Consider the following 26,330-nt stretch of genomic DNA (forward strand, 5'->3'; position numbering starts at 1 on the left):
TAGATTTGGGGAGTCAGGGATGAGTTACTTGCTGAAGTATTCTTAGCTTCTGATCTGCGCTTGTAGCCACTGTAGTTGTAAGGCTAGTTCAGTTCAGTTCAGTGTCTAGTCATTGGTAAACCCTAGAACGTAGATAGTGTTAGTTAAGACCATTGAAAGTCAAGGGTGGTGTGGTTAGATTGTCTGTTGTTGGAAATAGTCATTGCCTGGAACTTGTATGGAGTGAATGTTGTTGCTTATCAGCTCAAGCCTGGATATTGTTCAAACATTGCTGCATTTGAACGTGGATTGCTTCAGTACCTGAGGAATCGTGACTGGTACTGAACATTGTGCAATCATCAACAAACATCCCCAATGCTGTGCTTATAATGGAGGGAAGGTCATTGATGAAGCAATTGAAAATGATTGGGCTTAAGACAATAGGGACTCCTAAAGAGGTATCTCGGAGCTGGTGATGGACCCCCAACAACCATACTAATCTCCAGTGTGTCAGGTATGGCTCCAATCAGTAGAGAGCTTTCCCCCTGATTCACATTGATTCCAGTTTTGTTAGGGGTCCTTGATATCACACTTGAATAAATGTGACCTTGATGTCACATGCTGTCACTCTCACCTCATCTCTGGAATTCAAACTTTTGTTAACAATTGAACCAAGACTGTAATAAGGTCAGGAGTTGAGTGGCTCTGGTGGAACCCAAACTGGACATCAGGAAGCAGGTGCTGCATGAAAACTCTATTGCTGACACCTTCCATCACTTCAAAGATGATCGAGAGTAGACTGACAGGGCAGTAGCTGGTCAGGGTGAACTTGTCTTATTTTCTGTGTACAAAACATATTCCACACTATTAAGTAGATGTCAGTGTTGTAGCTGTACTAGAATAGTTTCACTGGGGTCCAGTGAGTTCTACAGCACATCGTCAGTATTATTGCCGGAATACTGTCAGGCTCATCGTCCTTAGTATAAAGTGCCTCCAACTATTTATTGATATCCCATTGAATGAATCAAATTGGCTGAAGACTAGTTTCTGTGATACTGGGCACCCTAGGAGGAGGTCGAGATGAATCATCAACTTAGCAATTATGGTGGAAAATTGTTCTGAATGCTTCAGTCTTTGTTAATGATTCTGATGAAGGAAAAAAGTGTGTCATAGGCAAATTAACTGCTAATGCAAAGATAGGTAGTAGGTGTCAATGAGATAAAGGTAGATGCAGTGAGTGGGCATAAATTTGACTGATGGAATATAATTTGGAAAAATGGGAAACTTTTGCAGAAAAGTATTTAAATAGAGGGTGACTGCAGAATGATGCTGCACAAAGAAATCTGTGCATTTTTGCATAGTTGTGCAGGTATAACAAATTGTCAGGGAAGCAAACAGAATACGGATCTTTTTTATAAGGAGGATGAAGTATGAAAGTATTGAAGTCATACTACATACGTAGTGTATCGATGAACTTCAAGAATACTACATATTCTTTAGTCCCCTTACATAAAAGGCATATATATTCATTGGAAGCAGTTCAGGGAAGGCTCACTAAGCTGAATTCAAGGGTAAATGTTTTTTTTTAAACCTACAAAGTCTCTGCATAGAAAAACAAATGTTCTGGGAAGTCTTTTGTTCCCATCATTTGAAATGTATCTACTTCTATTATATTACTGCAGATGAAGTTGCAGTCTTTTCTGTGGTGTGGGGTGAATTGGGATAGGGAGAGCAAGGGAAGGCTGTTGGACAATTAAGTGATATGATTTGTCTATTTAATTGTCTGGTTTGCTTTGCATCTTTAACTGGTCAAACAAGAGTTGTCAAATTGTTTCATTATTCTCAGATATGAATGATTCAATGACTTAGATTTTGATAGGTGCATGGTCTTATATCATCCAGTACAGAGTTTAGACATGTGAACTGATGACATTGAGAACAGAGCAAAGCACTTAACAGTTCACTGAGGATACAGAATCCTATTTAAAATAATGGCTTTCCATCGGTCAGTTAATCAATAGCTTGGCACTGAGTTCCATGTCTGCTTCACAACTTGCCCCATCCACACTGAGCAAATTCATAATGCAATGAAGTCAACAAGATTTACAAATTGCCAGCTGCTTTGCAATCCAAGTCAAACAGATATCAAAAGTTAAACTGTGTAAATGTTATGGACAAATACAGAGAGATCAACAATACTCTGGGCTCGCAGTGACATGTGTAAAGGACACCAGTGTGCCTCATCTGCTTACCATGCCACCTGATTGAATTCCATTCATGCAACCCACTTCTAGCTGCTGCATCTTACTCTGTGAAATTATATCACCATGTCTGTTTAAAATGCCTGTTTAATATTGGCCAATGTTTACCCATGTCAGGGTAAATGTGGCACACATCTGTCCTGGGAAAAAGATTCTAAGCGCAACAAAAATGTGTCAAATCCAACAAAAGGGAGATGAATTATTAGCACGTTGACTCCTTTCCTGGCTTTGAAAAGATATTGCAATGGAGTCCAGGTGTGATAAAGCATGAAGTAGAATTCAGATATTCTCAGACCTCTACAAATAGCCCAGAAAACACTTGAATTGATGGCAGATGATACAGACAAGGAATTGCAAATTTGTTGGGAGTAGTGTGATTCCTACAAGATAATTACTGTAGCATCGATACAAAAACTATCTTGTGACAACACTAGATGGAACTCCTAAAGATAAAAGCAAGCTTGAAAATATACTTTATAGAGTTCTCTGCAGATCAGATTCTGAATAATATTTGAATTAGATTACACCTTGCTCCAATCTTCAAACTCTACTTGGATTATTACTGCGTGGGACTCTGCTCCTTATAAGTCCCCTGTCCTTTGTCAGCAGAGTAGCTAGTTTCATCTAATCCATTTATATTGACATTTACTCAATTTGATGCTTCTGAATACTGTAACAAATTGCTCTATTGATGCAGGTGTAATGTAATAACTAAAATAAACTCTGAAGAAAGCATTAGTGCTGAATTCAGGAGCCAATTCTGGATGTAGAAAGTTCAAGCTCATAGGTTTCTTTTAATTTACTAATGGAGTGTGTATCCTCCCAAAAAATCTATTTGCAGAAGTCACGTAATCATAAGAGATATTATTTCTGGGAATACATGATCAAAAAGATAGGAACTGCACTCCAACCCCACTTCCAGGTCTATTAACAAAGGTGTGTCTGTAACAATTCCAAAAGAAGATAAGAGGAAACTGAAAGATGATTTTGACTCCACACTCTATGGTATTGTAAATGAAGATGACCAGCTTGTAGCATAAACAATATGCAATAAAACCATTTATCTTTTCTCAGGACAGCGCAGACATTTTAGTGAAATGTCTGATAGCATTTTAGCCAAGAACACCTGCTCATCAGTGGATAAAGTACAGACTTCTCATTGTCAATCCACTGAAAGCAGGGAAAGAAAAGAAGCTTTGTTCACTTGTGTTGTCTGAGCACTCAGACACCTGCTTTATTTTGGACAATGGGATATATTATATTGTGCGAGTTGTCAAATGCACAATCATACCAGCAAAAATGGGAATTTCACCTGAAAAACAGAGTGGCAGAGAAACACATTTTCCTCTTGTAACTCATGCTTGATGAATATGAGCCCACAAACCTGTTAAACCCTTTCTGCAAATGAGGATGAGAGAATAAACATCTGCTTTACTGATAATCTCTGTCTGTCCTTAACTCTCTGAACCTCCCAACAATTTGCTGGTTGATTCCCTCACCACCAAACCTTGTCTAGCAGCTCTGTCCTTTTGGTCAGCTCAGTCAGTCATGGTGCGGCCAAGGCATTCTTGGTGATGGATATGGAAGACACCCACCTAGTTTACCTTCTGTGCCCTTGGTATTCTCCATGTGGTGATCAATATGGAGAAACACTGATTCATCAGCCAAAGACAGGCAGTATGTGTCACTGTCTGCATATGTTATGGGGTCAAGTGTTATTCATTATCAGGGACCTGAAGTATTCCTATCAAGATCAGTCATGGTTGCCCATTCTTAATTACCCTCAGTAGGGCTGTGGTGAACCAACTTTTGCAGTTCATTTGGTGTGGGTACACTTACCACTCTGTTAGAAAGAAAGGGGAGAAGTTTTAAGATTTTGACCTACTGAGTGTGAAGAAATGGAATAACTGTTTTAAGGTGATGGGTAGGGTGACAATCAAACAGGCTACTTTATCTTGGATGGTATTGAACTTGAGTGTTTTCAGAACTGTACTCATCCAGACAAGTGGAGTGTATTTCATCTAATTTCTCATTTGTGCTTTGTGGTGGAAAGTTTTTAAGGAATCAGAAGGTGAATTACTCAATACAGAGTTCCTAACCTCACAGCGATCCAGTAGCTACACTATTTATTTTGGTTGGTTTAAGTACATTTCTGGTCAATGATACCAGGATGTTGGCAGAGAGATTCAGCAATGGTAAGGTTGTTGAATGTCTTGTTTGGCACTTGTGGTATGAATGTTACTTCACACTTATCTGCTCAAGTTTGACTACTGTCCAGTTCTTGCAACCTATGGACATGGACTACTTCATTATTGTTGAATATTCAGTGGTAATCAGCAGGCATTCTCATCTATGACTGAAGGAGACAGGAAAAGTTATTGTTGAAGCAGCTGATGGTGATTGAACTTGAAGTCTTCAAGAATCACAACTATATTTCTTTGTGATCAGTATGATCCCATTCAGTGGAAGTTTTCTTTTCAATTTCTATTAACTTCAGTTTTACTAGGTTCCATAATGTTCCCCTTGATCAAATGCCATCTTGATATCAAAGCCAATTACTCTCAGCTCACTCGCAGAATTCAACATTTTTTTACATGTTTGAAACAAGGATAAACTGAATGGAGTTCAGCAGTCCTGGTAGAACCGAAGGAGAGGATTAGTGAGTAGATTCATTGGCAAATAAATAGCACAGTTGCTGACATATTCCATCATATAACTGAATGCATGTGATTGTGATCATGTATGGGGTTTTCCATGCATGAAGTTCTGTGTGTATAAAATTCTGTGTATATGCGTGCACAATTCTGAGAGCACGTTTGTATGCACAACTTTGTTTGTGAATGTGAGAGAGGCTCTCAATATATTTGTCTATTCATGTGACATTTTGAGTGTATGTGTATGAGATGCTTTGTGTATGTTGTGTGTGTGTGAGTGATTATTTCTGTGACTATATGAGTGTGCTTTAGACTGTGTGTGTAATAATGTGTGAGAGAATTCATCAGGTAAAGAATTGTAGAAGTGGATGTTAAAATTACATTGTACAGCACTTTCATGATATAATGATATTGATTATTATCTCAGCAAGATTACTGAAACAACATTCTCTTGAAAAGAGGCTGCATTAGTACTGAGACAGTGCTGGTATGGCATGATGTTCAGATCAAGAATGCTGTTTCTTCAGAATTTTTTTGTCAGTCTTCAAACAATCATCATAAAACTAAAAACAGTCAAACATCTTCTGAAGATCTCAGTTGTGATTTATTCAGTAACATTCCTTCCTTTGAATCAAAAAAGTTCTGGAATCACAACCTAATTCAGAGGTTTGTGTATGCAATCCAGGCTCTCTCTCCTAGTGCGATACTGAGGAAGTGTTGCACGGCTGAAGTAACCATTTTTCAGAAGAGATGGTAAAAACAAGCTTTGCCAGTTTTCTCAGATGGACATGTTAGATCCCACAACACTATTTCCAAGAAAAATAGAGGAGTTCTATTTTTCTTAATCAATACTTATTCCTCAGCTTTATCATTAAAACAGGTTATATATTGTGGTGTTTGGGAGATTGCCTTGTACAAATTGGCTTCTATGTTTCTCACATTACAACAGTGACTACACCTCAGCAAATTTCTTCATTGGTTTAAAGCACGTTAGGCATTGTGAGAAATAGTTGAAAAATACAGGTCCTTCTTGCAACAAGAATCTAAAGAGAAATAATAAGAGAAGGAAGATGTGAAATTAAGAGGAACTGAGAGTTTAGAATAATAAGTAAGCAATGAAAGATGACAATGAAAGGATGATGGCTGCTGGTACATTCAACTCACTGCCACGCCAATGACACATTTCAAGCAATTCAAATCACCCTTTAGTGGTGCTCTTGGCTTTGGGTGTGTTGTCAACATTAAAATTGCTCCAATTAAACAGTCCTTTACTTTTGATTCCTTTGTAAGCATCTTACATAAGGATAGCATTTATTCCATGGTAGCTATACTGCCTCTTTGTAAAATCTGTCCAATTTACACCCATGTCCCAGCTTTTCCCCATAACACTGCAAATACGATTCCTTTTTTAATAAAGGAAAGTAGGGAACATTTCTTACAGCAACTGATCTTTGGGAATCCAATCCAATCCAATGTGAAAGCTTGCTAGTTGGTTGATTCAGCAACTGCAGAATTGATTTGAAACTGACACACAGATAATGGAGGGGAGTTGGGGGGGGGGGGGGGGGCGGGGGGATGTGGGCGGCTTTCTGGGCATTAAAGAGAGATAAGTTTGATTTTAGGTTGTACATCAGCTCAGGCAGTTTCACTAACAGGAGATGATTATATCAGTTTATAAATCAGAACTGGGATGGGAGGGACTCTGGCAATACGGGAAGCTTCAATACACTGTTGTTAATAATAGACTTCCCTTTAAATCAGCAGAATAGCAACACTCCCTTAGCATAGTTTCCAAACAGTACCATAATTTCTTACATCTATTGATACAAGACTGCATTTTACTCAATGAATTAGCTTTCTTAATCCTAATTATGATCTTCACATCAGACAGTTGTCAGAATATGCAGTACCTCAGAAGCAGTTGTATCTTATTTACAGGTTGTCTGGCATTCAAAGTTAAAAATTATGTTTATGCACAATTTTAACATACTCGTACCAAATCTACATATGGTGTACTTGCAAGTATTTCATTCAATAGTTTACAATTTCACAATAAGCTACAACTACGTGTAAGATTAGTAAATGGTTTATACCTGTGCGGTATTCTGTGTATGAGATGCCTGAGAAATGGGTTAAATAAAAAAAAAAGAAAGAAAAATTAGTTATAAATCAGGAAACTAGTGCTTTCATAATCAGTAATGTTACACCTGATAAATATACACTGTTAACAAATCAATACATATTCAGAAATAAAATGGGACTCCTTTCCCACACTTTCAATAATATCAAAGGCTACACCACCATTGAAAAGTCAGGTCTCTCCCCTTGTGAGCTGGCTTGAGAAATATGGAGAAAAGCTGTAAAATAATTATTGAGTTAATTTGTTTCCTTTAGTTTGGAAAACTTGACTAAGAGTTTCAATACAGACAACCTTTCTACATGGGGACAGGATCTTGTAGAGCTCCGTTCACATAATCTCTTATGACATGTTATGATAATCCCGCATCTTCATATAGAAACACAGGGGAACATTCAAAATCATTAGCCCTTTTTTCATCATCCAAAATACAGAATCTGAACATATGTTCTCCCTAAAAAGAGGAGAAACGATTGACCTGCATTTGTAAAATCACCAAACGCTATGGTTCACCATCAAATTGGACTCCTAACTGCATAATGAATGGGGAAGGCAATTGATGTAATTTAAACTAGTCACCGGAGATGGATCAAGTCAAGAAAAAAAAAAGGGTGAACAGGATCTGCAATTAAAAAAAGAACACGTGATTTTCTGTCATTTATTTTAAAACACTGAAGTAGTACATCAGCGTAAATTGACCTTTGTTCCCTTCTCTCCAGCCTAGTGAATTGTTGGAGATCTCTAATTATTATTTATATAATTGCTCAAGAGCTAATGCCTTTACTTATTTATCTGACCAGTGACAGCTATCAGTGAAAACAGGCAGACATCTCTTTCAAAACAAATTACCATGAAATGATTGAATATGCAACTGATTTAACAAATCTACTGTTTTGGCCTGGTTGGTGCAAAGGCTTTGCAGATTCACCATCACAGTCTTGGTTTCATCTGAGTTCAGGTTGAAAGGTCAAAGATTTGATTCAATAAGTAACATCAAAACATTTTTCTTCTATAAAGTATAGTACTTAGTAAGTGCAAACATCTTCCTTCCCCACTTCCCACAAACAAACATTGTACGTTAACAAAGTCTAGTTTAGTTTCAACTCATTTAGATAACTCCCTATAATCAAATACAAATTATACAAAGTTGTCAATTTTATTCTAAGGGGCCACAAATACGACTGGTGTATGTGACAGAAATGGGGAGCATTTCTCCAAGGTCAAGAGACAGAGCAAATGGAGCTTCACTCTGCATCTGACATTTGCATAACCTGGGAATGATTAACGCTAGTCATGGTCGCAAAAGGTAAAGGTTTAAAAACGCTATATACATTTGCCACTTCAATAACCATTTTTTTTCTTAAAAGTTAGGAAGTTAATTCAATCAAGTCAGTTTGTTTATTAAAACCTTTTTGGAGATGGATTACAAGATTGAGTTATTGATTAGGTTTTTAAAAAAACTCCTTCGTAAGATGTGATCCTCATTGGCATGACCAAAATTTGTTGCCAAAGCTTAATTGCCCTCAAGAAGGTTGTGCTAAGCTGCCTTTTTGAATCACTGCAGTCCGTGGAGTGTAGCTAGGAAGTGAGTATTGGGATTTTGACCAATCAACAATGAAAGAACGATAATAGATTAGTGTGGGGCTTAGAGGGGAATTTGATGGTGGAAGTATTCCTTTATCTCTGCTGCCCTCTCCTTCTAGACTGTCAAGCTTTGGGATATGCTATTGCAGGAATCTTGGAAAGTTTTTGCAATGTGTCTTGTATATGATACACACTGTTGCCACTCTGTGTCAGGAGTGGAGGGAATGAATCTTTAAGGTGGTGGATGGGGTATCGATAAGCAGGCTGTTTTCTGCTGGATGGTGTGTGGTGTCTCGAGTTGGAGAGAATGACAAATGGAGAGTATTACATAACAATCCTGACTTGTGCCTTATAGATATTTGAACATGCTTTGGGGAATCAGGAAGTGAATTACTCATGATGGAATTCCCAACTTCTGACCTATTCTTGTAGCCACAGTATTTATACGGCAGGGCTAAATTGTATTTCAAGAATTACTGACTGGGAATCTCAGCTTCCTTACCTTTGCTAGCACCACTGAGAATAGACATGAAGTTGAGTGTGGTGTTCATGAATTAGGGCTATTGCCTATTAGAATTAAATTTTAGATGCTGTAGGCTGAAGGTGAAATAATTCTGGACTTAAAGTTCATTCATGTAAAAAGAACCTCAAAACAAGATCCACTATGGAGAATTTTAGAATAAGTCAAAAGCAAGATTGAATATGGCTATAAAATTCTGCTTCAGTATTATATGTTTCCAAACTCAGTGGAGCTATGAACTATGCATTTCCAAAAGTGAAAACAGGCCTCTGCTGACACACAGTGTGCAACAGAAGAAAACTTGCATCAAATAAAGGAGATTCATGATTAGAGACTTACTAGATCCAGACCTCCGTAACATGACTATGGGCATTCTACTTTTTAACAACCCAAGTAAGTTAAATGGAACAGGTTGCTTTTCTACTGTTTCTCATGTGAGAGTATCAAATGATCTTTTCTAATTTTCAAGTAACTATTTATTTAATATAACAGCTACAATACCGTATTGTGGCTGTTATATTGAATAGATCATATACTTACTTTTTATTTACTTGAAAATCAGAAATCATTCCACGTACCATGAGCCTGCCTAATGCTAATTACCAATAAGCAGAATCAGCAAACACATCGAGTCACAGAAGATTCTTGAAGCTAAAACTTGCACTGAATAAACCAAAAGATCTTATTCAAATTTTAGAACTTAAGAACTAGAAGCAGGAGTAAGCAATTCAGCTCCTCAAGCCTACTTCATCATTCAATACAATCTCATCTTGAAGTGATGGTTCATAATATTTTAATATCAAAGCCTGGAATTTTATTACATTCAGTCACTGTGTCATCACATCCATGTATCCCCAACCCAACTGGTGAGGTGTATTTGTGTTTTTCCAGTTGCTTAATCTAAGGATTTAGAGGTTGGAATTCTATGTTTTTCTATTCTGCATTTCATAAAGAGTTCCACTGTCAGGACAATAAAAATTAATGTATGAGCAATGTTTCCTGAGTTTTACTAAAGTTTCTAATTGATTACATTAAGAGCACAATCTCACTGGAATAAAATAGAATAGAACATAGAACATTACAGTGCAGTACAGGCCCTTTGGCCCTTGATGTTGCGCCAATCTGTGGAACCAATCTGAAGTCTATCTAACCTACACTATTCCATTCTCATCCATATGCCTATCCAATTACTATTTAAATGCCCTTAACATCGGCGAGTCTACTACCGTTGCAGGTAGTGAATTCCATACTCCTACTGTACTCTGAGTAAAGAAACTACCTCTGACATCTGTCCTATATCTGTCACCCCTCAATTTAAAGTTATGTCCCCTCGTGCTAGCCATTGCCATCTGAGGAAAAAGGTTCTCACTGTCCAACCTATCTAATCTATAAATGAATACATCAGCAGGATTTTAAGGTCAGGTATACCCATTTATTAGTGCTGTCCCCAAAAGGACTATTCATTCCCTGAAATAACTGCCAATAGTAATTGTTCATCCAAATGAAGGTTACATTTGAGTCATATTTGTGTTGGAAAATAATAATAACTGTTTAAATTTTCTAAGTTTGAGCTGCTTCAATAAAAAGTACTGTATCACAAAGAACAAATTTACCAGCATGCTGGTTCATCTAAAAATTACAGAAATTGCTGACAATACATTAAGTGCATTTGTTTCCCTCCCTTATCCAAGATGACATTGACCACTTCTATCTACTTTTTCCAGAACACATTGAAAATTACATTATCCTGTTCAAATTCTCTTCATGGTCTCATCCATTTCTGTGTAATGTTTTGCAGCTCTACATTTTCCATTTTATGAGTGTTCCTTCAATTCTGGCCTCTTGAACAACCCGAATATTCTCTATTCCATATTTGATCGAGTCTTCATCTACCTTGGCCCGAACCTGTGGAATTCCCTCCCAGAAACTTCCCATCTTTAAGATAATCATTAAAAACTATTGTTTGACCAAATATTTGATATCCTGTACCAATATCTCCTGATGTCTCAATGTCAGATTTTGGCTAATGACCAATGGCATTATATAAATACATATTGTTAAAATAAATAAAAGGCTCTTTAATACAATCTACTTGGAGTCTATGTACGGCTATGTTGGCATGGACTTCCCTCCCACGTCTTTTGTGAATTCTTTAATTTTAATATGAATTTTTTATATTCTCCCAAAACTTTACAAAGTGATATACTGTGGTAAATCGAAACTGCGTGTGAAGCAGAAGGTAGCATAATTTTCTGCAACTATGGGAACAGTGGCATGGTGATAATGTTACTGAACTAGTAATCCAAAGTCAGGATTAATGCTCTAGAGGCAATGACAACAAGAGATATTTAAAATTAATTCAATAAATCTGAAATTTAGAGATAGTCTTAGTATTGGGGACTATGAAACTACCAACTTGTCAAAAAAAACCACATCTGTTTCACTACTGCCCTTCAGAGAAAGGAATTTGTCTTTATCTGGACTTCCTCCATGTGACTCCAGATACACAGAAATGTGGTTAATTCTTAACTGCCCCTTGAAATTATTGATCAAGCCACTCAGCTGTATTAAACTGCTACAAAAAACATTAGATAAGAGTAAAACTGGATGGATCACCCAGGATCGATCTAGGCGCAATAAAGTCACAATCTTGCAAAGTCCTTTTCATCAACATTTGGAGTCCATGTGCCAAAACTGGCACAGTTGTTGCAAAGATTTTTCAAGCAACGAACTGATACATTCACAATTGACAAATTATACCTTACAAACATGATCCGAAACACTTCCCATCACCAGCATTGGATGATGTCCTCTTCCACTAGCAAGGCAGACCAATCAGAGGTAGCAACACATTACTATATTGTCAGGACAGAATAGCCTTGGTAGTCCTCAAAAGTAACCTCATGTCATGAGGCACAAGTCAAAAATAGGGAAGGAACCTTCAGCTGATTACCTTCTATTGATCTCTGATCAATTAGTACTTATTTATTAGTACTCCTTAATCCCGAACACTGCCTAGAAGCAGTAGCAAGGGTAGCAAGTGCACATTATACACTCCAAATGGATGCTTTCATCATTTGTCACCAACGGTGGCTGGAGGACACCACTGACTGAACTAGTTGAATCCTGAAGGATGTAGATCTTTGAAAGTGGAAGGACAAATTGAAAGAGGTTAGCAAAGCAGATGGGATGTTGGGGTTCATAAATTGATGTATTGATGACAAAAGCAGGGAGTTAAACTCCATAAAGGTCTGACTAGGCCACAATTAAATTATTTCATACAGTTCTGATTCGTAGTCTTGGAGAAGAACGTGAAGGCTGCGAAAGGCTACAGAGAAGATTTACAAGAATGGCTCCTGGGATGAGAAAATTGAGCTGCAAGGTTAGATTGGAAAAGCCCAGATTGCTGTCCTTGAAATAAAGATGACAGGGGGGTAGATCTGGTACAGCTTCACAAAGTAATGACAGGTTTGGTTCAGGTCGGCAAAGAAAAGTTGCTTGCATTAGTTGATTGTATATGGATGAAGGGAAGCAGTGAGATTTTGGACAAGAAATGTGGAGCAATATTTATACACGGAGTATGGTAATGGTCAGGAACCTATAGCCTATCAGGATCAAGAAAATGAAGATGATAAATGATATCAAATTGAAATTGGATATGCTTTTGAGTGAAATAAACTTCTAAAGAGACTGAGCAGAGGAATAGTTCTGACTGGATTGCTTGACAGACCCAACATGGACTAAATGGCCTAAGTCAGGAATGTGATGGAATACTGCCCACTTGCCCAGATGAATGCAACTTCAACAACACTCAACAACTTTACACCATGCTGGACAAAGCAGCATGCCTGTTCAGCATCGCCCCAATACCTTAAGTACTCACTCCCTCCATCACCATTACACAGTAGTGACAGTATATACCATCTACAAGGTAAACTGCAACCACTTATCAAGGTTTCTTTGGCAGCAACTTCCAAATGCAAAATGTTTACTGCTTAAAAGGATGACAACAGCAGATCCAAGGGAACACCATCGCAAGTTCCCTACCAAGTTGGATACTAATATAACTTGGAAATATTTTAATGTTCCATCACTGTCACTGGAACCCTCTCCTAAATGGCATTGTGCATGTAACTGCACCACAAGTACTAAAACATTTCAGGATAGGCATCAAATCATCAAGGTGAATTAAGAATGGGCAAAAAATACTGACCCAAACAGCTAGTGCCCAAACCCCATGCTTGAATAGATAAATGAAATGTCTGGGTCAGTGAAGGATGGAAATAGATATGTACCAATTTGATGATTGGAGGATGTTATGAAAAATAGATTTACACCTCTCTAAAATGAGGAAAGGGAGTATGAAGGCAGAATATATTCTTGACTTTACACCAGATGCTCAATCAATATGATAATTGACGAATTATTCAAAGGAAATAATCACTATATGTCCAATGGAACTTGCAGTTGTTATACATTACAAAGTAATATATATTTATCACTAATGACACACTCATTAAACATTATATTAAAAAGACAAATGAACAGCCAGATACTACCTTTACCATGCATTACGCCTAGCAAAATGGTTCCAGTACTGTAACAACACTAGCATTTACCCAATAATGATCAAAATTGCCCAGTTATGTCCTGTACACAAAAGCAGGACAAATCAACCAGTCAATTGCCACCCCATCAGTAAAGTGATGGAAAGTGTCATCAGCCGTGCTATCAAGCAGCACCCTACTAAGCTAAACCTGCTCAGTGACACCCAGTTTGGGTTTTGCCACTCAACTCCTGACCTCATTGCAGCCTTTGTTCAAACATGCACAAAAGAGCTAAATTCCAGAGGTGAAACCGACAGCTCTTAACATCAAGACCATATTTAACTGAGTGTGCCTTCAAGAAGAAGCTTGAGCAAAACTGGAATCAGTGGGAAGCAGGGGGAAAACTGTCCACCGGTAGGAATCATACCTGGCACATGGAAGCTGATTGTGATCATTTAATGTCAGTTGTTTCAGTTCTAGGGAATTTCTACAAGAGTTCCTCAGGTTAGTGTCCTAGGACCAACCATTTTCAGTTGCTTCATTAATGACCTACCCTCCATTAAAAAGGTCAGAAGTGGAGATTTTCACTGATGATTACTCTATATTCAGTACCATTTGTGACTCCTCAGGTACTGAAGCAGTCCATGTTCAAATACAACAAGACCTGAAAATATAAAGTCTTGGGGTGGCAAGTGGCAAGTAATATTCATACCACACAAGTGACAAATAATGACCATCTCCAATAAGATACAATATAACCACTGCTACTCATCATCCAATGGTGTTGCTAGCACTGAATTCCCCACTATCAATCCTTGGGATTACAGTTGACCAGAAATTCAACTGGACTCACCATATAAAAACAATTGCTACAAGATCAGATCAAAGGCTAGGAATTCCTGACTCCTCAAAGCTTCTACACTATCTACAAGGCACAATTCAGGAGTGTCATGGAATGCGTTCCTGTTACCTGGATTAGTGCAGCTCCAACAACACTCAAGATGCTTGACACCATACCGGACAAAGCAATCCCATTGATTAGCACCACATTCACAAACATTCAATCCCTCAAGCACGGAAGCTCCATAACAGCAATGTGCACTATCAAGATGTGTTGCAGAAATTTGCCAAAGATTCTTCGACAACAGCTTCCAAATGCACATTCACTTCCATCTAAAAGGACAAAGGCAGCAGATACATGGGAACTCCATGACCTGCAGGTTCCCCTCCAAGCCACTCACCACCCTAACTTGAAAATATATCACTGTTCATTCACTGTCGCTGGGTCAAAATCCTGGAATAATCTCTCTCTCAGCTTTGTGACTCAACCTGTTGCAAATGGACTGCAGTGGTTCAAGAAGGCAGTTCACCACCACCTTCTCAAGGGCAACTAGAATAGGCAACAAATGCTGGCCTGTCAGTGATCCCAGTGTTCCAGGAGAGAATTTTTAAAAAAAAGATGGCACAATTATTGTATAGTATCGAATTTGTAGTCATTGTGTTCCATTGCACAACATTACATAATATTTGGATATATTTCTATTATTATAGTTCATACTGAAAATTCACATATTGTCATGGTTTGTGCAATAAGAAATAGGGACATTGAATGCTGCACTATTTTATTTTTATCTCCTGTTCAAAGGGCATTTACTTAATTTTCAATACATGTTGTTAACACAGAAATTGGAAACCACCACTCTTTATTCCAGCCGAGGGACAATAAGTGTTTGTATAATTTAAGGAGGAAGGTAACAGTCAATTAAAGCTGCTTTAATGTGAAACGAATCACTCACACTGGTCACGCACACTACTCCCTCACCAGTCAAATTATTCACTTCCAGATAAGCTACTAAACCCTTATGGGGTTTAACTAATTTACTGCACAGATACTGCATGTCTGTTATAATAACAGGTAGGATGTATTGGGGTCGACCATTTATCAGAATTAGACTACTTTTCTCAATTCACAGAGAATTGCTCTGCCTACACCATTCCCTGCATCATAACCAGGCAGCCCCATATGGCCTGCAATGTGGCAGCAAGCAAAACTGACACTCTCTTTTTATTTGTCAGATAAAATGGGGAGGGGGCAGTGGGGGAAAAGAGTGAGTGTGTCTCTGGAGGAGCTCAGAAAAGTTTTGCAAAGGATGTGAGATACTAATAGACCTACTGCTGGAATTTTAATCATCTTCACACTTCTCTACATATGACAAGCAGGCACACTTGTTTACAAAGTTAATTATGTGTTAATGACTATGTGACAAATTGCAAATAAGGATATAACAAAAATCAGAAAGATAAATGACAAATTTTGAGACAGGGTAAGGAATACTAAAAACTGTTTATTTGCCTCACCAGTTATTATTTGTACTGAAGGAGGAATCTGCATGTTTCTGTAATAATTACCTTATTAGTAAGGATTGAAATGTGCTGTTTCTTAAATGAACATAGCATATCAAATTACGTTTATAGCAATAAGCAGCAGAAACAATCTGCCACAACTTTACAGATATATTTTGGGTTCAATGTCAAATTCTAAAATTTTGCTTTATAAAAAAGTGCAGTTTCCAAAAATAGACATATGTATACTTGGCTCCAAAATTTACAATGAAAAGAGAAGAGAGAGCAGCAAGGATAACAATAAATGTTTTAACATGACAACACTGCATGAGAAATTGCATGAACTACCCTAAATCAATCCTACTTAATCTATGGTGAATATCTCTCATCAGAGAATATCTCTCTCTCTCTCTTTGTACAGCATCCTTGTTGATGAACACAGTTGCTCTGCTACAATGCGTGTTTCGTTATCGTGAATTCATTGTAACATGATTGCCAAATTGGGGACACTGTTTTTAAAGCGTGAACTTTTAAAATGTGTTTTGGCTGTAACATGATTATGTCACCAACACTTTAAGTGGTGTTTCTAAAGCACAATTTTTCTATAAGACAGGATTGCACAAGAACGCAACCATTGCATTATAGAAGAACTACCTGTAATGCTATGGTACAACAGAGCAAGTGGATAGTACATTACTCAGGATAAATCAAATTTATTTGCAATATGTCTAGAGTCATACTGCACAAAAACAGACCATTTGATCGAAGTTGTCCATGCCAACTGAGTTTCCCAAACTAAATTAGTCAAACTTGCTTGCATTTGACCTATATCCCTCTAAACTTTTCCTATTCATGTACCTGTCCAAATATATTTTAAATATTGTAAACCGTTCTTGCAATTACCATTCATCTGGCAGTTCATTACACATACCCTCTTTTTTAAAAAGGTTGCCCCTCAGGTCCTTTTTAAGTCTTTCTCCTCTCACCTTCAATATAAGCCCATTGTTTTGAACTCTCCCACTCTAGGGAAAAGACATTTGCTATTCACCCTATTCATGCCCCTCATGATTTTATAAGGTCACCCCTCAAACTCCTGCACTTTGGGGCAAAACATTAGCTCAGTGGTTAGCATTGCTGCCTCAAAGCACCAGGGCCCTGGGTCTGATTCCAGCATTTGGGACTGAGCTGAGTTTGCATATTCTCCCAGTGTCTGTGTGGATTTCCTCCCAGAGTCCAAAGATGTACAGGTCAGGTGGATTGGCTATTCTAAATTACCCATACTGTCCAGGGATATACAGGCTAGGTGGATTATTCATGGGAAATTCAGGGATAGGTAGGGGAATGGACCTGTGTGGGATGCTCTTCAGAGGGTGGGTTTGGACTCGATGGGCTGAATGGCTTGCTTCCACACTTACTTACGATTCCAGTATTCTCTATTTATAAACACAGGTTCTCATTCTTCCTGCCAAAGTGAATTTTTGCACCTTATATTCCATCTGCCAGATTTTTGCTCACTCACTCAATCTTTTTAAATCCTTCTGTAATTCCCTGTGGCTTCTTTGCCATATACTTTCCTCCCAATTGTGATGAAACTGTTCCTTTAACCCGATTATGTTGTCCTTGGTTTTTTTTTCAGAGAGGTTGGAAATGACACAGGTTCTGAAAAGTCTGAGTTTGGAAGGGTTTTAAGGCCAATTTGTTTACAGCTAACATATACTGCCTCAGGCAAAAGGCTTTCAAGTTAAAATAAAACACTTGAATAATGAAAGGGGAGTGGCTGGTTCTCCCAGCTCAGCTTTTTTCTGGTTTGGTTGTAGTAATGAAGAAAGGTTGCCGGAAGCAGGTCCCAGCTGGTTCTCTCTCTGACTTCAAACCTGTACGAACTTCTTTGATTTTACCTTTTGTGTTTATGGGGATTGTTGGAAGTATTTTGGAACAGTATCATGAAGTCCTGTTGGGCTTTCGGATAGGATAAGTTATTTGGTATTCTGCGTTCTGTTCTTTGTGTTTCATTCAGTAATCTTGTAAATAAATTCATTTTTCTTTTAAATAATGTGGTTCGACCAGCTGATTCTCCTCTGAAATATCGACAGTATACTTGCCTAAAAGAAAACTCGCAAAGGTAGGGTCTGGGCTACCTCCTTGAAATGTTGTGTGGGGGTTTGGCCTGGTCCATTACACTACCTTGGTGCAGTCTGCAAGTTTATCTTCCCTGCATTTAGTCCCCTCATTGAAGTCATGATGTAAATTGTAAAACGTTGAGTCCACAACACAAATCACGGTGGGGTACTGCCACATCCTGCCAATCACTCAAAGACCCATTTATGCAAACTCTCTGTTTTCTGCCAGTCAGCCAATCTTCTATCCATGTCAGTATGAAGTCCCATGTCAGCATAAAAATAGGGAAACATATGGTTGAAGCAAACTAGTTGAAAATCCTACATGGACAGCATTCCTTCTACTATTCTGAATGGGATTTGACATCTAACATCAAAGTAGTCCTTTCCCACAGGCAGACAAACAGATTATGAATCAATTTCACCATTGAAGTAGATCTTAGACTTCCGGTCTTCTGTGGGTTGATTGCTTTTGACCTTGACTCACACATTAATTAGCTTTGCTGTCCTCAAACAGATAACTTGGCACTGATGTGACTGGAAGCATTGCATATATTAGCTCTCAAAAAGGTAAGGGAATTGAAGGTGCAATTAACTGTTAAGAACAGGCAACTGTGAGCAGCCATGTGGGTTTTCTTCCAAAGCCCATGGTTATCTTTAGCTCGGATTTATGTATTGTTTCACACTCCCTTACTAACACAAATAATCCTCTTCCAATGACATCTGTCAGAAACTCATTTTACAATTTAATATTTTAAGCAAATAATCTAAAAAAGGTTGAGGAGGCTCTGTCTCTATCACAGTGCAGTACTGGAACATGCCCTATCAATGCCTATGTTTGCTGCAGGTAATGTGATTTGTAATTTGTGTGCTCCAATTCTCCATCATAAGAAATTCAGCAGACAGTGAAATTGCCAGCTCCTCAGCTACCCAGAGTCAGCATAATCGCTTGCTGCCACAGAATTACTCAAACTTTTACAGTTTGTAAGTACATTCAGGTTTTAATGTGTAAATTAGGTACATGGGGGGTGGGGAGGGTGAGGAGCTGAATGGGAAGGATTTTACTCCAGTAGTGCATTTGGATAGTGTATGGTCAGGTGCAAAACAAACATGTGTGTCAGGACTCGGGGAGGGTGCAGTGTCAACGTCCTGGGAAAATGTAGTTGAGGGTGGTTGAGGCAAGTATAGTGTAGCCTGAGCAATTATTTTACTTAATTTCATTAGAATTTCTTTAACTTTCTAATTTAAAGGTAAACTTTCAGAGGGTTCCAAGTTGAGGCAAATTGCCCAGGAGAATCTTTAAACTCCTGAGCAATTTCTTCAGTGTTCTACAACTGGGGTTCCACGGGGTCCCCATTTGCAACTTCTATCTACAATGGAGTAATGACCTGTTGGCCAGTCAAAAATCTGACCCATAAAACTGCAGTGCCGATGAAATTACTGTATTGTTGCAAAATGGTATTCAGTTCACCAATGCACATTCAGGAAGGAAATCTGCCACCCTTACCTAGTCTGACTTAAAATGCTAACACACAGGAGGAGAGGCAGACCATTCATGCATCAAGTCTTCTTTGCTCCTCAATGAGATCATGGTTGAACTGATCATCCGCAACCTCACTCTCCTGCCTTTTCCCCAGCAGCCTTGATTATCTTATGATTAAAAATCTGTCTATCTAAGCCTTGAATAGACTTACACGAACCAGCCTCAAGAATTCCACAGATTCACAATCTTGAGAGAAGAAATTCCTGCTCATCTTCATCTTAAATGTGCAGCTCCTGACTCTGAGATTATGTCCTCTGGCCTTAGATTCTCCCAGAAGGGGAAGCAACATTTCCTATCTGTTCTGTCAAGCTTCTTGCGCATCTCATATGTTTCAATAAGATTGCCTCTCATTTCTTTATATTCTAATGAACACAGGCACAATCTACTCAACTTCTCATCATAAGACAGCCCTTCCACACCTCATATCAGCCTAGTGAATCTTCTTTGGACGACTTCAATTAAGTATATGAGGCAGGCGGGGTTTTGCATGTGATTGATTTTGACAGGGTGGGGTGGATGGGCAAGGTTTGGCTCCGGTCGCAGCTTTGATGGGGGGATAATCTTAAATGAGATTCCTCTAGATCGAGTGCCATTTATGAGAAGCACTTAGTGGAACAACTACACAGAGTGAACACAAAGTGAAGTGCATCACCACTAATTGCTAACTGTGGCTATCACTGAATTGGCCGAGTCCTGAGGGATATACCTGCCAAATTGGCCCTGCAAGAGAGAAAATCTCACCCTCATCAATCCACCTGTCACAAGTGCATCTGTCCTGACAGTATTCCCACTGTCTTTGTCAAGATAATGTGCCACTTTCAGACTAAGAATACCCTCCTGAGTGACATTATCAGTACAGTAAATGGGATAACTTCAGAAAGGATCTAGCAACTCATACTTGGACATCCATGAGGCACCATGGGTCATCAGTTGCAAGAAAATTGTTTTTCAATGCAACCTGTAACCTCCTGGCCCAGTAATCCTCTTATTCTACCATTATCAACTAGCCAGAGAGCAAACACAAATTTGATGAACAATGTAGGAGCTATATCATGACCAGCACCAGAATATACTTAAAAATAAAGTGCCAACCTAATAGAGCTACAAAACAGGACTACTTGCATGCCAAACAATAGAAGAAGCATGCAATAGACAGAGCTTGATGATCCCCCAGCTGACACATTAGATCAAAGCTCAATTGTTTTGCCATATATGGACACGGTGGACATTTAAACAACTAACTGGATGAAGAAGTTCCAAAAACATTCCCATCCTCAATGAGGGGACAGTCCAGCTCATTAGTGCAAAAGACAAGATTTAAGTATTTGCATTCATCTTTAGCCAGAAATGCTGAGTGATCGATCCATCTCAGCCTCCTTCTGAGCTCCTCAGCATCACAGGGCCATTCTTCAGCCAATTTGATTCATTCAACATGACAACAAGAAACGGGTGATGGCACTGGTTGTGACAAAGACTATGGGAACTGACAACATCCTGGTGCAGCAATGAATACTTGTGTTCGAGACTAGCTGCCCGGAGAAAGGGAGGACTGCAGATGTTGGAGATCAGAGTTAAAGTGTGCGGTGCTGGAAAAGCACAGCTGGTCAGGCAGCATCAGAGGAGAAGGGGAATCAACGTTTTGGGCATAAGCCCTTCATTGGGAATTCGCTGCCCACCGAGCTAATCTGTTCCAGTACAGTTACAACAGTGACAATTACCAGATAATGTGGAAAATTGCCCAGGTGAGTTCTGACCACACAAAAAGGAAAGCAAATCCAATCCACTCTATCAGTCTACCATCAATCATCAGCAAGGTGACAGAATGGGTCATGAACAGCATTGTCAAGAAACACTTGTCAATCACCAAACGCTCAGCTTGAGACCCACCAGTACCATTCAGCTCCGAACCTCATTTTCAAGTGGAGAAAGAGTGATTGAGCTTGACATTAAGGCAACATTTGACTGAATGTTGCCACAAGAAGCCCTAGCAAAACAGAAGTCAATGGGAATCAAGGGGGGATAAGTGAGGTTGGAGAGAGGGAGGTTGAAGCTAGTTTGAGTGTAGATTTGTTTGAGTAATAGTTGTTCGAAGGCAATTACCTCCGCCTCAGGATCTTGATGTCGAAGTTCCTCAGAGCAATGTCCAAGGCCTAACCATCTTTAGCTGCTTCATCAAATGCCTTGTACCCAACATAATGTCAGAAGTAGAGATATTTATTGATGATTATATTCAGTTGCATTTTTAACTTCTCAGAATCTAAAGCAATCTATGTTTACCTGCAGCAAGATCTGGACCATATTCAGGCTTGGCAATGACCATTTATCACAGTAAAATAGTATCTACCTCTCCTTGACGTTCAACTGCATTAACAGCTTGGGTATTACCATTTAACCAGAAACCCGATGACCAACCATATCCTGTGAATGAATTTTTAAAAATGAACATTTCTTCTCCACATCTACCTGATTAAAATATTTCATGGTAATAAATGTCTCTATCAGGTAACCAAACAGGTTCTGTTTTCTTCTGAAGGCCTCCAGCCTGTTCAATCTTTTCCGATGGAATAAATTCTCAGACCTCGTATCATTCTAATCAATCTTATTTGAAATTTTTTCAGTGCCTCTGTATCTTTGTAGTAATATACTAACTAGAATTGTTCACATTCTGCAATTGTGGTTGAACAAAGATTCTGATCAATTGTAATAAGTCTTTACTTTACAGTTGTAGCCTTTTTTTTCCAAGTGGCTTTATTACTTTTAGTGATGTCCCTGGAAATTATTTGACTGATAAAAAGTGGAAATGATTTCCCTCTCTGAGGACGAGTTCAGATAATGGCAAATTTCACTCTCAGCATGGGCATGAATAACAGTTGAAGAAGAAAACATGAGTAGACCTTACAGCCTGGCAAACTTGCTTGAAAGGTTCAATGTGATAATGGATGATCTTGGGTTCTGCATTACTACCCACTCCTGATGTCCTTTGAGACCCGGACATGCCAAAAATATGTCTATCCTCACCTTAAATGTGACAAGGAGGTGGTCACTCCCCAGACACAGGATTAAAAACAGCTGGGTTACAGCCAGGGGGATGAAAGGGAACTGACGGTCAGAGCAGGGATCCCCTGCGGCAATTCCCCTCAGCAATAAGTATACAGTCTTGGAGACTGCTAGTGGGGACAGCCAACCAGGGGAAAGCTATAGTTGTCAGGTCTCTGGCACGGAGGCTGGCACTGTGGCTCAGAAGGGAAGGGGGGAGATTAGAAAAGTGCTAGTGGTAGGGAACTCAATAGTTAGACGGATTGACAGGAGATTTTGTGGTCAGGAACAGGACTCCCGGAAGGTATGTTGCCTCCCTGGTGCCAGGGTCCGGGATGTCGCTGGTCGGGTTTACAGAATTCTCAAGGGGGAGAGTGAGCAGCCACAAATCGTGGTACACATTGGCACCAATGATAGAGCCAGGAAAGGGACTGAGGATCTGAAAAGTGACTACAGAGAGTTAGATTGGAAGCTGAAGAGCAGGATGAGTAGAGTAGTGACCTCAGGTTTGCTACCGATGCCACGAGATAGTGAGGTGAGGAACAGTCAGTGAATGCAGCTTAACATGTGGCTGCAAGGTGGTGCAGGAGGGAGGGCTTCAGATACCTCGACCATTGGGATACCTTCTGGGGAAGGTGGGACCTGTACATGAAGGATGGGTTACACCTGAACTGAAGGGGCACAAATGTCCTGGGTGGGAGATTTGCTCATGTGATTCGGGAGGGTTTAAATTAGTTTGACGGGGGGGGGTGGGACTCAGAGCCACATATCTGAGAGGGACAGTTGCAGATGGGGCAGTGACAGGATGTAGTGAAGCTATTGGGAAGGTTTCTCATGTAATGAAACAAAGGGATCGGTTGAAGTGTGTCTGCTTTAACGCAAGGAGGGTCAGAAACAAGAGTGACGAACTTAGAGCATAGATCAGTACTTGGGGCTATGATGTTGTGGCCATAACGGAGATGTGGGTTTCACAGGGGCAGGAATAGTTGCTTGATGTTCCAGGGTTAGAATGTTTAAAAAGAACAGGGAGGGTGGAAAAAGAGGAGGGGGTGTAGCACTGCTAATCAGAGAGTGCATCACAGCTAAACAAACAAAAGGTTGTTGAGGAAGGTTTGTCAACTGAGTCAGTATGGGTGGAAGTTAGGAACAGCAAGGGAACAGCCACCGCATTAGGGGTTTTCTACAGACCACCTAATAGCAGTAGAGAGATTGAAGAACTCATAGGTGAGAAGATTCTGGAAAAATGCAGATATAGCAGGGTTATTGTTATGATTTCAACTTTCCCAATATTGACTGGAACCTCCTAAGTGCAGATGGTTTGGATGCAGCCGTTTTTGTCAGGTGTGTTCAGGAGGGTTTCCCTACTCAGAATGTAGACAGACCGACGAGGAGAGAGGCCATTCCAGGACAGGTGTCAGATCTCGCGATGGGAGAATACTTCGGTGACAGTGATCACAATTGCCTCACATTTACCATAGCCTTGGAGAGGGAAAGGAGCAGTTACCAAGGGAAGGTATTTAATTGGGGAAAAGGAAATTATGACGCTATCAGACAGGAGGTGGGAAGTACAGACTGGGAGCAATTGTTCCACAGAAAGGGCACAGCAAACATGTGGAGACTATTTAAGGTGCAGTTATTGCCAGTGATGCACGAATTTGTTCCTCTGAGACAGATAAGAAGGGGTAAGATTAAGGAACCTTGGAGTTCCTTAACGGAGAACAGAGGAGCTGCTCATCAAAAGGAAGAAAGCAGCTTACATAAGGTGGAGGAAGCAAGGATCTAGCACAGCTTTGGAGGATTACAGGCTTACTAGAAAGGAGCTCAGAAATGGACTGAGGAGAGCCAGGAGGGTGCACAAGAAAGGCTTGGCAAGAAGGATTAGGGAGAACCCAAAGGCATTTTACTCATACGTGAGAAACAAGAGAATGAACAGGGAGATGGTAAGGTCGATCAGGGATAGCATAGGGAACTTGTCCGTGGAGTCTGAGCAGATAAGGGAAGCCCTAAATGAGTTTTTTGCTTTGGTTTTCACTAAGGAAAGGGACCTTCTTGTGAATGAAAATTTTGAGGAGCTGGGATACAGGCTTGACCAGGTCAAGATTGATGAAGTTAATGTGCTGGAAATTTTGGAAAACATTAAGATTGATAAGTCCCCAGGGCCTGTCCAGATTTATCCAAGGCTGCTCCGGGAAGCAAGAAAGGAGATTGCTAAGCTGATGGCGAGGATCTTTGCCTCCTCACTCTCCATGGGAGTCGTACCGGAGGATTGGAAGGAGGCAAATGTTGTTCCTCTTTTCAAAAAGGGCAAAGGGGAAATCCCTGGCAATTACAGACAAGTCAGTCTTACGTCTGTGGTCAGCAAAGATTTGGAAAGAATTCTGATGAATAGAATTTGTGATTATTTGGCAAAGCATAATGTGATTAAAGGCAGTCAGCATGGCTTTGTGAGGGGCCTCACACACCTTTTTGAGTTCTTTGAGGAGGTGACAAGGCAGGTCAACGAAGGTCGAGCAGTGGATGTGTTGTATATGGACTTCAGCAAGGCATTTGATAAGGTTCCCCATGGTAGGCTTATTCATAAAGTCAGGAAGTATGGGATACAGGGAGATTTGGCTGTCTGGATTCAGAATTGGTTGGCTGACAGAAGGCAGAGAATGGTTGTAAATGGAAAGTATTCTGCCTGGAGGTTCAGTGTTGAGTGGGGTCCCGCAGGGCTCTGTTCTTGGGCCTCTGCTCTTTGTAGTTTTTATAAATGACTTGGATGAGGAGTGAGTTAGTAAATTTTCAGATGACACAAAGGTTGGAGGTGTCGCCAACAGTATCGAGGGCTATTGCAGACTGCAGCGCGGCATAGACGGGATGCAGAGCTGGGCTGAGAAACGGCAGATGGAGTTCAACCTGGATAAATGCGAGGTGATGCATTTCGAAAGGTCGAACTCGAAGAATGAATATAGGATTAAAGACAGGATCCTTGGCAGTGTGAAGGAACAGAGGGATCTGGGTGTGCAAGTACATAGATCCCTCAAAGTTGCCACCCAATTGAATAAGGATGTTAAGAAAGCACATGGTGTTTTGACTTTCATTAACAGGGGGATCAAATTTAAGAGCCATGAGGTTTTGCTACAGCTCTACAAGTCCCTGGGACTTGAGACTTGGAATATTGTGTCCAGTTCTGGTCGCCCTATTATAGGAACGATAAACAGGCTTTGGAGAGGGTGCAAAGCAAGTTTACTAGGATGCTGCCTGGACTGGAGGGCTTGCCTTATGAAGAAAGGTTGAATAAGCTCAGACTTTTCTCTCTGGAGAAAAGGAGGAAGAGAGGAGACCTGATCGAGGTATACAAGATAATGAGAGGAATAAATAGAGTCAATAGCCAGAGACTTTTCCGCAGGGCAGGATTGACTGGAATGAGGGCTCATAGTTTTAAGATATTAGTAGAAAAGTAGAGGAGACGTCAGAGGTAGGTTTTTTACGCAGAGTTGTGAAGGCATGGAATTTTTTGCCAGCGGTGATGGTGGAAGCAGAGTCATTGGGGACATTTAAGCAACTGCTGGACATGCACATGAGTTGAGAGGTGCATAGGTTAAGTTATTATATGTTACATTAGGA

General features: G+C 39.7%; 1 protein-coding gene across 22 annotated transcripts in view; it reads right to left on the reverse strand.

Moving 5' to 3' along the window:
* bnc2 (basonuclin zinc finger protein 2) overlaps window positions 1–26,330 on the reverse strand; it is a 583,190-nt gene that overhangs the window by 11,871 nt on the left and 544,989 nt on the right. For 19 of the 22 annotated variants that reach the window (XM_072589035.1, XM_072589041.1, XM_072589036.1 and 16 more), the window contains one exon: window positions 6,988–7,014. The exons of 2 other annotated variants lie outside the window; for them this stretch is intronic. In XM_072589035.1, coding sequence (XP_072445136.1) covers window positions 6,988–7,014 — 27 coding nt within the window. Of the gene's footprint in view, window positions 1–551; window positions 821–6,987; window positions 7,015–26,330 lie in introns of those variants that run through there. One more of the 22 variants, XM_072589057.1, reaches the window with a different exon arrangement.

The sequence above is a fragment of the Chiloscyllium punctatum genome, chromosome 2, assembly GCF_047496795.1.
Source record: "Chiloscyllium punctatum isolate Juve2018m chromosome 2, sChiPun1.3, whole genome shotgun sequence".
Classification (NCBI taxonomy): Eukaryota; Metazoa; Chordata; class Chondrichthyes; order Orectolobiformes; family Hemiscylliidae; genus Chiloscyllium; species Chiloscyllium punctatum.